Below are 14,251 nucleotides of genomic sequence, written 5' to 3'. Positions count from 1 at the left end.
AACACTCAAAGTATAAGGCTGAAACGTAATAGTGCACTTACATGTAGCTACAGTGAAGTTCAGCAAAAAATTTTCTGTCGATGGCAACTTCGCGGCTCATTTGTTTTTTCTGACTGTTAACGTTCTGATCGCAAGTTTGCTGGTGTTATCTAACTCGGACTACTGTGCGAGCGTTTTTGAAACTCGGACTGGTAAGTTAACACTTGCGGCTTTATAAAACGTTTTTCGAGACCTTTTTCAATACCTTTGTTTTACTAGTTTTAGTCTAAAGTAGAATTTTTTTATTACATCTTTTACTTCTAAGATACTGAACTCGCACAAAAAAGCACTTTGAAAGCATTTCCATTATTCCGCCGACTTGTCTCATGTTAAAATCATTTATAACTGTTTTCACTTTATTTTTACTTCTGACGAACGTCGAATGTATTTAATTAGCAAGAAAGAATATACTTTATCATAAAATGTACAGTTTAATTCAATAAAAAACTCTATGTCCCTGGTTCATATTTAACCCTACTGATTGTTTCATATTCCTTCGTTTTTCATTACTTTGTCTTTCAGACCATATTTTAGTTGATCATGTTATGAATACGTCTACCGTTGTTGACGAGTTTGAATGTCACCAAAAATGCCACAGAAATAACAGCTGCAAGTCATTTAATGTTCATCCTGGTGCAGATATTGCAGAACGACTTTGTGAGCTGAACAACAAAACATGGAAGATGACGCCGGAAAGCTTCAAAAAGATGAACGGATCCTCTTATTATGGACCTGTAAAGGTCAGTTCTAATGATTGAACATCAACCATGGCTTTTCACTTAACAAATAAAGAAGCCTTACGGTGTTTCGATACAGTTTTCCTGAGGCCATATCGATATTTTTCAATCCCCTTAAAAGAGGGCTTTTCCTTGTCGGATCGCTTTAAAATTTTCACCAGTAATTGGCTATGGATTGAAATTTGTCGAAATGTAGTTTTAAGGAAAATCGATATTACTATGACAAAAATAAACAAAAAACTACAGTTGATAAGAGCCGAATTTTGTGCGATCTTATATAATTAACCAGCTACTGAAAATCCAACACTAGGAACTTAAAGTTTGGTGTTTAGCAAACAATCTCCGTGAGAATTGAAAAATTCTGTATGTTTGAATTCGACTAAAACGAAAATATATTTCAAACCTTAAGTTTTCAATAGCCGTGGTAGACTGACAATTTGAAAACAACTGCTTTAGCTTCCGATCGAAAAAAACTGAATCTGAAAATAAGATAAGATCCGCCGACCACTTCGCAGAGGTGATCTTGTAGTCTCGCGATGATGACAAATTAACTTGGGTTTAGTCCTTAAGACGGCAGTTAGCTCCGTGTTTTATACTATCCTAAACTATCCTTTTTCAACCAATCAGAGTGCGCGTTATAGCTGAGCTTTATTATAAAAAAAACTTCTAGAAAAAACCTTAACCAAAAACAACTTAAGAACTTGTTGTTTACGACGGTCACCCTGTTCGGTTTTATCGTATTTCAAAACAGTAACAGACAAATATTTAAGTTCTTAAACTTCCGGCTTAAAATCTCTGATTTTTGAGGCGTCCTTATGAAGTTACTGATATTATAAGAATTTTAGTAGTCATGTTTTCAGAACTCTGATATCGTAATTATAAAATAACTAAGATAGTACGCGCGCTCTGATTGGCCGAGAGGAGTGTTTGCATGAGAGTATGTAAACATGGTTGTGGCGTCAAGTTGTTTGGCTTTTCGCGGGCTAATCACGCAAGCACGAATTTGAAAAAGTTTTCGAGTTTAAAACTCGACAAGTTTACTTTATTTACCCATTCCTTTGTCGGCTGAAAATTGGAAAATCGTTACAAAGAAGGTGTGTCAATTTTTCTTCGCTTAAGCTGAAATTTTAAGCGAGAAAAATCCGTATTTTGCAAAGCATCTTTTTGCAAAACAAGAACTGATTACGCGTGCAAGACTTCGTGGACGAGATTTTGCGCCTGGTAAGAATTTCTCTTTTAATCAGTGCCATACAGAGAGTTTAGCGTTTTTTCTCGGGAGAGTTATTTTATAAAAGCAATAGAAATCTTTTTTCCTGTGTTTGCATAGCCGGATATAAACACTCGAGGTGTTGGGAGAATTCTCGACAGTTATGCAAACCCGAGACGAAGTCGAGGGTTTGCATAACTGTCTCGAATACTCCCAACCCCTCTCGTTTTTATATCAGGCTATGCAAACACGGAAAACGTTTTCTATTGCTTAAATAGTACTTTTGATAACATTTTCTTTTCAATAATATGATTTGTCGTACCGGTTTGCCTGTGGCTTGAAGCAGCTTAAAGTATATGTTTGTTACTACTCACACGGTAAATAATGTTTATGGAAGGAAATAGAGAAAAGGTATACATATATATATCAACATATTTACTAATATTGCAAACAAAACTGGTGAAAACTAAAGCATATAATGGCGTCATCCATAGTTTTCAGATATTATTTGATGTCTCTAAATTCAATTCGGTTTTCAAATTAATTCCTCAGGTTTCCTGCCACGATTCGCCCTCCAACAGGAAGAAACAACCCGCTCATTGTCATCCGGACTACAAAGGAAAAAGATGCGAAATTCGTGAGTAACGCTGGTCTATTTAATTTGAAGTTACAATCGCTTCACGGCGGAGTGAATTTTTGCCATATATAGTCATTTTTTTATTATTTGCTGCAGCAAGGTGGGGTTGGAATTCCAAGCTGCCTGCTCATTCCTGTAAGAGCATCCGGGACTCTGGTGACTCTAAAGGAGAAGGGAGGTACTGGATTGACCCTGAGAACAGTGGAAACCCGTTGAACGTTTATTGCGACATGACAATTGACGGAGGTGAGATCTGTTCTTGAAAGTCTGAAATTGTTGTAACACATTCTTCAGATGAACCCACGTAACTTCCTCATACAGAATTTGCAATTTAGGCTAAGTACATTCTTAATTTGCTTCTTTATTTTTATGAAGGAGATAATAGATTGTTGATTACCAGAAAAGTAAATTAACTTGGGTTTAGTCCTCAAGACTGCAGTTTTTAGTCACAATTTAATTTTTTAATCCTAACAAAACTGATTACAGAATTTATTTACAGTTTAGTACTACAGTATTTTCTTTTTTAAATAATAAACAACAATTCTATTCAAATTAAAAATATGTACATAGTTTACAAAAATATTTAATGAAGGATTAAGCACTAAACAACATTAAAAATTATATAAATTCTAAAAATACAATCACTGTGTCAATAACGATTTCCCAAATACACTCCTTGCGGCACAGATGCGATCAATAACGCTTGCAGGTAGTCCAGCGTTTTAAATTAAGTCATGACTAAGGAAAATTATCTGTCTCTGATATTAAAAAAAGAAACGAGTTAAAAAGAATAAAATCTCGTATTCCTAAATTCCTAATTCTTTAAAAAGTTCCTTCTTGTTATACTTTTTAAATTGTTTATCATAATCCAACTGTAACCGACATATTAGAACCTGCTTGATCTTGCTTGGCTAAACAGGTTCTTGTGTTTTGGGGTATTAAAGAGGCAAATTTCTGCCAGAAGGTTCTCAATCCATCAGGTTCTTATTCGCTGGTGTTTACTGTATATGTTTCCTTGAAATTTCCCGGTGAATAATTCGTGCAACATTATTGTTACTATTATCTTACTGCACTCGCAATTGAGATGATTTCGTGTCTCATCGTTTTCTCCACACAATCTGCAGAGCGGAGACACCTCCTGTTTTTCAAAGGATGCCTTGCTTGCATTCGTTCTCAGTGCCTGATGTTGTGAAGTAGCCTGCGAGCAAGCTTTCCTATTTGGGCGAACGAAGCGAGCCTCGCTAGAACGTCGTGCGAGCGAGGGGCCGAGGAAAGGAGAGCTTGCAACGATCTCTCATAAATTTTCATTTGCACCCCGGAAACCCCGGGACTCCGCAAAGCGTGAAAACGGTCACCGCAAACGCACCGCTGAGTAGAAATGTGACAATCGCCTGTCAAGTTTAGACAGCCGAGGGCGCGTAGAATTATTTATTTATTTTATGAATTGCTTTTGCAACAGCATCAAAGCAATGTTTTTAATCAATGATATGCTATTTTTCCACGGGGACATCGAACTTCAACGTGTCCGCTGGGATGAGAACTCAATACTTTGGTTCTCGTTTCGTTTACTTTTGAAACGTCGTCCATACTGCAGTGTAAAAGACTACTCCTCGTCGCAATCACCGACAAAAACATAATATATTTGTCCGTTCCGGAACTAAAGAATAGCGTTTTCCTGGACTTGCTTCTCTTAAGTTGTACTCCAGTTGCTTCCAACTCTTTCTCTTGACCTTCTTTACGGTCAAACTACACGAGTGTCAAGTACATGTTTCTGAATTTTTCTACCCAGTGGAATTCAATTGGGCGAAGAAACAGACGTTGGAAGGTAGCACTTAAACAAGGCGCTTGAGTTTCTCTTCACTTTCATTCTCGTTTTCAGAACTAAACAAGGCGCTTGACACAAACGAATACAATTGATGAAGGGTTTTCATTTTCCTTCCACAAGAACTATAAACTCGGTCCAACTTATCCTCGGCTCGCAATATTCTTTTAGCGAGAACTAAATCAAACGAGCTCCCTCGTCTGCTTTGAGGGCTGAAACAAGTTCTCGGTACCAATCTGATCCCCCTGAGAACCACATTTGTCACACAGACGAAGGGGGTGCCAGCTTGGCCTGTTATCAATCAACTTTGTTTTCCGGAACGTCATTTTCAGCCAATTGTATTTCCCTTCGTCTGGGCGAAGTACAAATGAAATTTTATGAGAGATCGTTGCTAGCTCTCCTTTCCGCTGCCCCTCGCGGCTTCGCCGCTCGCTCGTGCATTCTCGCGAGACACGCTTCGCTCGCCCAAATGGGAGAGCTTGCTCGCAGGCAGTGAGGCAGTTATAAGACCTTCAGTCTCAGTCTTTTTCAAATCGCCCTTCTTCAGCCAATCGCATGACCTCTCACCTCTGACTTGTCCTGTTTAATTGACGCAATATCTGGCCCTGAAGGGGCTTGGTCTTCCACTTCTCAATCTTCTCTAAAGTCTCCTTCTTCTCTTTGTCTGTTTGTGGTCTTCCTCAATTTCTTTCTTCAATACCTCTTCACGTTCTACCTTTTTTTGCAGTGGTTCCGTGCTGTTTAGAATGTAATAGGCCAACCCCATCTCTTCGTCGCGAACACCCTCCTCCAGGCCAATCAATTTACGGCCCCCAGAAGTTCTTCGAAAGTAGGTTCGGTCAAAATCAAGCTGTGGATGCAGCATTCTATAAACAGTTATCTGTTTTTTGTTTCTATTCTATCCAAGGTTTCTAGTTCAGCTTTAATTTAGTTTACTTCTCCAGCTCCATGCCTCACGAGTGACAGAGCCCATGAATTTGTTGCAAGTATCGTATTTTTCCCACTGACATTGGACTGTCTTTAGTCTCCGGAAATATTCTTCCTTCAAATCTTTTTTCTTGTGCCCTTGTAATAGATCGTCATATTCCAGAATTTCCAGGTTCTTATAACCATCTTCTTCCACTGATTTCATTTTGCAATTATCAGGCAAGGTAATCCCCACACTTTTCTTAACATTTCCCCTCTTTAAGATGAGAACGCCACGCCTCTTAATACCAAACTCCATACCTATATCAGTACTGAACACCAGAACTGTATTGAAAAATGAGTCAAGCTCACATTCATCCTTCCCGTACAGCTTCAAGTCATCCATAAACAGTAACTGAAGGGTTCAGTGGCTTCCCCTCTCCCCCTAACTGGTACCTTGCTTAGGAGTTTATAATAATAATAATAATAATAATAATAATAATAATAATAATTATTATTATTATTATTATTATTATTATTATTATTATTATTATTATTGCTGTTGCAAGTGTTACCGGTAAAAGTAAATTATAATTATTTTACCCTATATAAAGCTTCGAGTTTAAACCTTAAAATAATTTGATCAAAAAGGGTTAGCTTTTTCGTCTTTCTTCGGTGCCGCAAATTTATACGACGAAGTCACCGTTCATGGGTTTCTGTTATAGTGAGAAGTGATGCCATTTGCTTTTATTGAAATGAGTGGATGAAAATTGATTGCTCTTTTTGATTTACAAGTCATGTCAAAGGGAAAGTAAAATCAGCCATTACAGCTGATTCTTAAGTTGTGGCACAAGCCGATTAATAAAATGGATTTACAAAGAGATAGGAATTGCTCTCACTGAAAAGAAAAAAACAACTCAATAACAGCCTGCAAACCACTCAGCTGAAAACATGTTAGGCCCCTTTCAAACATGGAATTTCTTATGAATGCCGAACACCTATTTTAGTCGATGAAAATAATGAAATAAACGGCAGTTGATTCAGACGTCGTATATAATGGTGACAAATTTAACTCAGTTTGTTGTAAATATTCCCAGTCACTAAAAAAAAATTGTTATCCAATATGGATAAGGGTTTCTATAATTAATGCATTATATTCGTCGCACGTGAAATGCGACTTCTAAATCAAAATAATGATCCCCATTGTCGACTGTAAGTGATCCAGTGAAAAGTAGTGGAATGGAATATATTGTAGGCATGGATGGTGAAAGTGCTGAGAATTTGCACATCGCGTAGAACAATCAATGAACAATACTGTTTCTTCTGGCATTTTATTCTTCTTTCGTTATTCAAGCATTTGATGTTTCGTTGCTGGGAACACATAGGACAGGAAAGACGTTAGGAAAGAAATTTTTCTTTCATTTTAACGCCTAGGAATAGGTAAATATGACCCCGGAGTATGACCCCTGTATTTATCACTTTATAGAGGTTTTTGGTTTATTTCGAAATACATTAAGCAACTACAACTCGTGAAAATGTTGCGTCTAGTGCTAAGGACCCTGTCGGCGCAAACCTGTATATTCATTTTCCGTGTCTTGGCTGCTGGAGACACAGACAGTTACAAAGATACAAAATTAGGGAAACAGAAACGAAGGAACGATTAAGTAGAAAATTTTGTACCTATAAGCAAAGAATTATCCTGATGGGGTTCAGTGTACTAGAGCGAGCTTTTATCTGGGGTCGTTTTCAGAGATTTTCGCCGTTACAAAAGTTATCATTTTCTAAAGTTGATACGAAGTTTCCGAAAGATCGGATTTGAGCAATTTCTTCTTACACTGTATTACATCTAATTGAACTACAGTATGTGAAATTTAGTTCAGTTAAGTTTTAATGTTTTAAAACCAGCAATTAAGCAAGAGCTATTGTTTTACTGGTTGCATTTAAAATCTTTTTTTGTTTGCATTTATTTGTGTTTTGTTTACGGTTTCTTTGTTTTTCAGTCTTGGCATTTATTTGTTAAATTAATTCAGTTGAATTAAAATGTTTTGTTGCGATAATAAACGTGACACGATGAACCAGTAACTTTATTAAGTCCTGACCATTCTCGGATTTTCCTCTCGGGATCATTTGTGGTCGACAATGGGGATCATTTGCGGTCCATTTTGGGGATCATTTTCGGTCTGAGGACCATTTACGGTGCACGGGGATCAGTTGCGGTACTGTACAGTTCACCTGAGTTATATTGTAAAACATTGATAAGGCTCACAGTGGGTAGCCTCCCAAGTTTTTAGGGGTTCGTCACTCGTTCCTGCCCGTGGGAGGCTTCACCGTGGGTTTCCGCCGTGTGAATTATTTTGAACTAAACATTACTGCTTGTTTTGGCCCACATGACTGATAAACGAATGATAAACATTTATCGAATTTCAGGGGGATGGCTTCTTGTATCCAACGTTGTTTCGCACGGTTCATCTCCCACTCAGTTGCCAGTTAAGACATCGTACCGCGGAGTAAGCAGCAAAGAGATGGTACTCACAAAAAGCGCCATGAAGGAGCTGAGAAATCACTTGCATTTCACTCGGATAAGATTCACCTGCAAAAAAAGAGGAGGTCGTACATTTCACATCACCACGGCTGCTAACAGTACAGGTGAAGCTGCTGTGAAATACCTCAGTGGTGAGACAGATGTAATGCCTGCCTCTTGTGGCTCGTTTGTGATCATGAGCAATGATAACTCGCGGTTAGCAAGAGTCTGCAAGGATTGGGGATACCAAAGAGGTTCTTTCAAAGTTGGCAAATGGGGCGCCGAGAGAGATCAGAACAGATTATACGACCACACTGCTTTTGCAGCTTCAGCTTACCACTGGCTTCTAACACCATCTGGCAGGTGGGAATGCGACGATTTTAGTGTGGGAGTGTCCTCTGGCGATTTTTGGAAAGTCTTTGTACGATAGGAAGTCACCATAACGGAAGTCGTCCTCAAGGTTTAAGGGTAGTTTTATTTTTAAGGAAGCTTAACGCGTACTAGGCATTATTCAACACCATGATGTAAGATAAGAACTAGGAAGAGGTACTGCAATGGCCAGGAGCTTATGGGTTCCTGAATGGTCATATAAGTGAAAGGGGATTAAAATAACACCCTGTGGCGTGGCATGGTATTATATACAATAAAAACAAAGAAAGTGGGTAATTCAATAGTGTCTGCTTTCCTTCTTACCCCCAAAATCATAGAAATATGCAATTTAACGTAGACAGCTTTTTACCTAAATAGTCTGCTGCAGCAGTCAAACTAGCTCCATAGCATGTTTGTAATTATATCCGTGTTCCTCACTTCAGGGCGGAAAAACGTAATGAGCATGCGTGAACTTTTTTGCCCAGATCCCCTGACCGGGTTTGAAAAACTGGCGGGATTTCAAATATTTTATTGCATAAAAATAAAATGTTTCCACTCATAACCTGGAAAGAACAGGCAATTTGTCTTCAAAAGTTGCAAGCTGTGGTTATAACCTTGTCGTTACTTAATTTTCTCGAAGAATACCTCATAGTAAAACGGACTTTAACGGCATTAATTTCCTTGCGTTGTACTGGAAATGTGCATGCGTAGGTCCGATTTTTTTCAAGATGCATTCACAAAATGTGTTCATATAAGGAAGTTCCTGGATATATAAGGTCCGGAGCTCCAATGTGGACACAAAAACAAGATACCTTTCGACAGTGATTTGCCCGAAAAAATTAACGCTTGCCCACAATGTGTTTGAAGTCACTGAACTTTGTCGCACTCGAGCTGATATTTTAAAACCCTGGTTCGATCGGACACTCGTAGTTTCGCAGATCACTAAAATATAAGCAAAATCCTCAATGTAGAAGTTATTGCGTTGATATATGTGGGCAGAAAAAAGGTCAATCTTTATCTAGTAAAATCTTCCCAAAAATCGGTTTCAAAGCAACTATAGTTTTTAAACTTGCTCGTTTCGCGCGGATATATAAATTTGGCTTTGTGTTGTCAAGTTGAACACGCATAACATCTATCAAAAACCTACTTGTAAATAGGATTTCCTTCAAACAAAGTTAAAGTTACATTATTTCAAAACTTCTTGCTGACAATGAAGAAATGAATTTTCTGTACGAAAACAACCTGCAACTTAGCAGCCAAGCCATGATTCACCATGTAGCTATTTTCAATAAGCTTGACTGGTCCATGCGAGGGTCTTCGTTTAAGCAAATTAAACTCAGCCGATCATTAGAAAATTCAGAAAATTGCGCATAAGGGTTTGTTTTGCTCGCCTCAGTCAAATCAAGCTGCAGCAATTGTTTACGGGAAAAGAGTCAATTGTTTTGAAGTCACTGCCGGCAGTTGTCGTTCTCTCAGTTCACAGCGAGTGAAAAGGACAATTTGCGTACAGAAAGTTATTGTTATAAAGGACAGAAACTTTCACAGTGCACTGGAAAACAAAACAATGTAATGAAAAATGAAAAAACTCTGACTATTATTACTTGAGCAACAGAAAAATGATCTTGAGTAAGCTTGCTGGCCTTCTTTTTCCGAGAAAGTTTAATAAGCGCACAAGTTTGTTCACTCTGATGCGTTATAACAGCAATATGGTTCTTTGACTGAAGACAAAGATAAAGCCGGTTCTGCAAAGGTAATAAATCAGGGGATGTAAAAAAAGTAACCGTAACTACTAATAACAGAATACAAGCGGGTTTGAATTCAACCCGGCGAAATCAACTGATAAATTAATCGGATGCACAATCAGAAAACATACTCGCCTCTTTAAAAATAACCTTTTATTCCTCCTCAGACTGACGGAATTATCCGTTTTTCCTTTAACATTGGTTGTTGTGAATCCAAAGTAATTTTCAAGCGACGAAAAAAAAGCAAACACGTCAAATAAAAATGCTTTACAGCGAGCAAACGTTCGCACCTCGTGCACTTCGCTCAGAACTCCAGCAACAAACAAACACAGTCAACGCACAGAAAAGCCCGCCTTGAACCTGCGATAGGGGACGCGCAGAAGCTTGCGCAGAACGTTTTTCCGCCCTGAAGTTCCTCACGTATTTCCGAGGGGATTCTCCATTCTCTCCCCCACCGATCAACAGGAAATAAGTGATGATCCAGATTGATGAAAAAATTCATCGTAAATCTTTTTCCTGTAAGTAGTTGCTACTGACCCCAAGGGATGGACTATCGTTTGAGTTAAGGGACGTAATTAAGGTTCCCGTATATTAAGCTGGCATTTCAAACTGTCTACCTTTCTAAAAAAAAATTAAAAATATATGTATCTAGGGTAACCAGTGACACGAACTCCCAAGAGCCACGCGCGACGAGTGAAAAAGGAAAACTATGCAAATTAATTTTGCCTCGTTCCTCGCGCCTTCGCCTCTCCCATCTCCGGAGGGGGAGGGGACGGGAGGCTACCTAATTATGTTTTATCCGGGGAGGATCCATAGAGAGTGTTAAGGCCTTGTCCTTTTATATACCATTTTTGACAGAAAAGGTACCCCTTTCCTATACCTTCTACTGACAAATGGTCCCTCTTTCACCTTCCTTGTTTAGAGCGCGGCATCCCTTTTAACTGCCCTTTTTGTCCTTTATACACCGAATATCAGATTTACTTACCCTCACATGTACCTCAGCTCGTGAAATCCCTACCCTTTCATATACCTGGAACCTGAAAAAGGTGTCCCCTTCGGGCGGAACCTCCCCGTACAGGCCATTATAGGGAGTACCCCCCGGATCCCCTCTCAAATGTGCTCTCGATATACTGTGACTCAAAAGAGAAATAAGAGACTGCTCTTAGTCTACCAACTCCCATAAGCGACACATCTAACCGAAACACTAATTTTTTTTGCACAGGAAGCCCTATGGTTAGAACCCCTTGTAAACGACCACTATTTAGGGTGGCGGTTACGTAATTTTCCGTTCTTTTAATCTCTTTAAGCGATCACTAGACACAATGTAAGATCTCTAAGTTCACTGTATGTACTACGCTGCTCGGAGTATACGAAGAACTACATGAATTAGTGACAACACGGAAAAACACATATCATAACTTTACATGCAATAAGTTCTCTTCCAAAAAGTAAGTGTATCGCCAGTTTAGTCACCTCTTCTCGAAAGAGACAATTGCAGTTTGACTTTCGTAAGCGACCCACCAAATCTTCGCATTTTGGCTGGTGGCCTTACGGATGGTTCGACTGTAATTGCACTAACCTGCGATCAGGCAGAAAGCAGACAATGAAGAAGACGAGACATTGTTTAGTCACGCAAGCGACTTATTAAATAAATATTGACGGGGGATTTTCTCCTGGACCACTACCACGGGATGATCGCTTGACTAATTCTTGTCTGGTTGGATATGACATTCGTGTAGAATTCATACCGGTAGCGTTATAGGTACTCATTTGACCGGTGTTCAGGTGGCTCGATAGGGTTTTTCAGCGGCAAAACCTCCTAAGTTTGAGTATACACTAGGTTGCCTTTACAAAGACTTGGAAAGATGATCACCAAAGCTGTATTAAACAAGGATGAATATTTCCTATGATCAGTGTTACAATGACATCAGAGTTGACATAGTAACGAAATGACGTCATTACCTATTCTACTTGCACATGAGATCTCTTGATTTGCAGCCTATTTCTTGGTACTCCTTTTTGCAACTGCAGAAGTTTCAATATACGAAATTCATGAACCAATTTAATGACCAGTTCCCAGTTGTTGCGATGATCCTCTTACATTTATTTCTTCATCCGGTAGTTTCAATATGTGAAATTGATATAATTCATTTTTCCTGGGTGTATTATAAACCAATTTAATGACCATCTCCCAGTTGTCTTGCCATCTCAGTTGGTTAGAGCCCTGCACCGGTATCGCAAAGGTCAGGGTTCAAATCCTGGCAAGCCTGGCAGTCTTTGACTGTGATGATCTTCTCTACATTGATATGTAACAACAACCACAACAAATACGTTATCTCAAAAACCTCGCGAGCCTAGAAAGATTCAGCAGTGAGAATAAAGGGAAACAACCCAAAGCGTACAAAAAAAGTTCAATAAACAAACAAAACAGAGGAACTAAAAAGATAAAAAAAGGACAAAGAAAAAGAAAATACCGTCGAAGCTCTCGTTAGCGACCACCTCGGAAATTCGAAACAGTGGCTGTAACTAGAGCTGGTCGCTTACGAGAATGAGCTTTCGTAAGCAAACGCATGGTAAAACAATAGAGGGTGGTCGATTACGAGAGTCTAAGAAACTTTTTAATAATTCGTAAAGAAAGGTGTTCATAACTAGAGCTGGTCGCTTACGGGAGCTTCGACTGTAGCTTCATCGGTATTTGAACCAACACTATGATGACGTCAGCTCCTAACAACACTGCGCCACGCTGCCACCGCTACCACTAGTTTAATAATTTGTGAGGTAAAAGTATTAATTATATTTAAAGCATTTTTCTCTGCCACTGATTGAAGCTGGTGCAAAGAAAATTAGGTATTTACGCGTATTTCAAATCAATTTTGCATTATTGCATTTAATTTTATCTCGGGTTCAACGGCGATCGATGTACGGAGCTGAAACTCCTAGTCCTTGCTATATAATGTGGGTCCCTCGTTATTGACTACTTGTTTACGAGCTAGGTACAACTAGATAGTCTGCGCAAAAGAATCTTGTAGTTGATCAATCGTGCTGAAAGCTTTCAACATGTCGAGAAGCAGCAGAATAACGTATGGCTGCTTAAAGCCTAATGCTGATATTTCTTAGTATTATGTAATGATCATTTTATCAAAAATCAACCAATTCATCTCCATTGTTAGAATAATTTTCTTATCTACCAATTATCTACAAAAAATACCCGCATTTGTAAATTTACCAATGATTTTTCAATGCTGAAGTAGTATTTTTTTTTTACGATTACAGTGTTATGCTAACTTGAAATCTTATATTTTCCTTTTTTTTGGTAATTCATCCGTTTTTCACTTTGACAGTTGGGCTTCGAGGGACTCATTTCGGGGTTAGCAAATCGTCGGTACCGTCCCTTTTGCTATCTTTTTAGTTCCAGACAAGGTCTTCATGATTTGTTCGATCTTAAAATGCTCAGAGCATATGTGCAGATACATAGAAAAACTCTTTATCAGAGCCAGGACAAAAGACGATCTTTTTTTGTTATAAGATTCTTCTAACTCGAAAAATCGAAAACGTTGAGGGAGGTCTGACCTCTTTAAATTAGTTTTACGCACAAACATCATTTTTAACATAAGTCGGATGCTCCAGCTCTAGTTCATGTGCTTTCAAATATAGGCACCCTTTCCCTTAAGCCCCGAATTGAAGCTATAAGTAGTTACCAGGCGTTCTGGCTCAAACAGTTGGAACTGGGCTACTCCGTTCGAAATACAACGTCACGTGACCGAATTGTTTCTATGTACTGTAGTTAACAAATTGACGCCAGTTTTTTATCGTCTGTCCTCTTATCGATGATAAAATTACATCATAACATTGTCAAAGTGTTGTGGATCCACGAGCCGCATACAATAACAAAAGCTCAAAAAAGTCAAATATTGCCGGTAAAAATGAAGACAACACAAGAAAATTTGACTTTTTTAAACTAGCGCAATGTTATTGTCAATAACTTTTCTCGCTTGGTGATTGGCTCCTGATAACAAGTAACGGAGTTTTATTGGCTTAAAATTTGACAGGTTGAGTCATAGATTTGTTTTGGTTTTTGACCATGCTTGGCTGACTTCCGAATGCTCACCGAGATATTCCCGTCACGAGTTGGTTTAATTATTGGCTTGCATTAAACCTATGAAAAAATGATATTTTTGTAATAGTAAGTAGATTTAGTGTGTAGCACTTCTTGATTTTTTTGCAAAGACACAAGAAGCACCAGAATTGATTAAAAATTGTTAGTTAAACCT

The 14,251-nt window shown here is 38.5% G+C and overlaps 1 protein-coding gene across 1 annotated transcript; it reads left to right on the top strand.

The window, feature by feature from the left end:
• Positions 1–628: 628 nt before the first annotated feature.
• Positions 629–8,454, top strand: LOC140936037 (uncharacterized). Its single transcript, XM_073385614.1, has 4 exons — positions 629–779; positions 2,536–2,620; positions 2,717–2,866; positions 7,776–8,454. Exons 1-4 carry the CDS (start codon positions 723–725, stop codon positions 8,297–8,299), a joined length of 816 nt encoding a protein of 271 aa, XP_073241715.1. The 5' UTR covers positions 629–722; the 3' UTR covers positions 8,300–8,454.
• The last annotated feature ends 5,797 nt before the right edge of the window (positions 8,455–14,251 follow it).

Source organism: Porites lutea, chromosome 4 (assembly GCF_958299795.1).
Source record: "Porites lutea chromosome 4, jaPorLute2.1, whole genome shotgun sequence".
Lineage (NCBI taxonomy): Eukaryota > Metazoa > Cnidaria > Anthozoa > Scleractinia > Poritidae > Porites > Porites lutea.
The sequence above is the reverse complement of the archived record's forward strand: the minus strand, read 5'-3'. Positions and strand labels throughout refer to the sequence as shown.

Coding starts and splice junctions, on each gene's coding strand:
- LOC140936037 (XM_073385614.1), top strand. CDS start 723: ATGACGCCGGAAAGCTTCAAAAAGATGAACGGATCCTCTTATTATGGA. Junction 780..2,535: donor CTTATTATGGACCTGTAAAG/GTCAGTTCTAAT, acceptor TTAATTCCTCAG/GTTTCCTGCCACGATTCGCC. Junction 2,867..7,775: donor CGACATGACAATTGACGGAG/GTGAGATCTGTT, acceptor ATCGAATTTCAG/GGGGATGGCTTCTTGTATCC.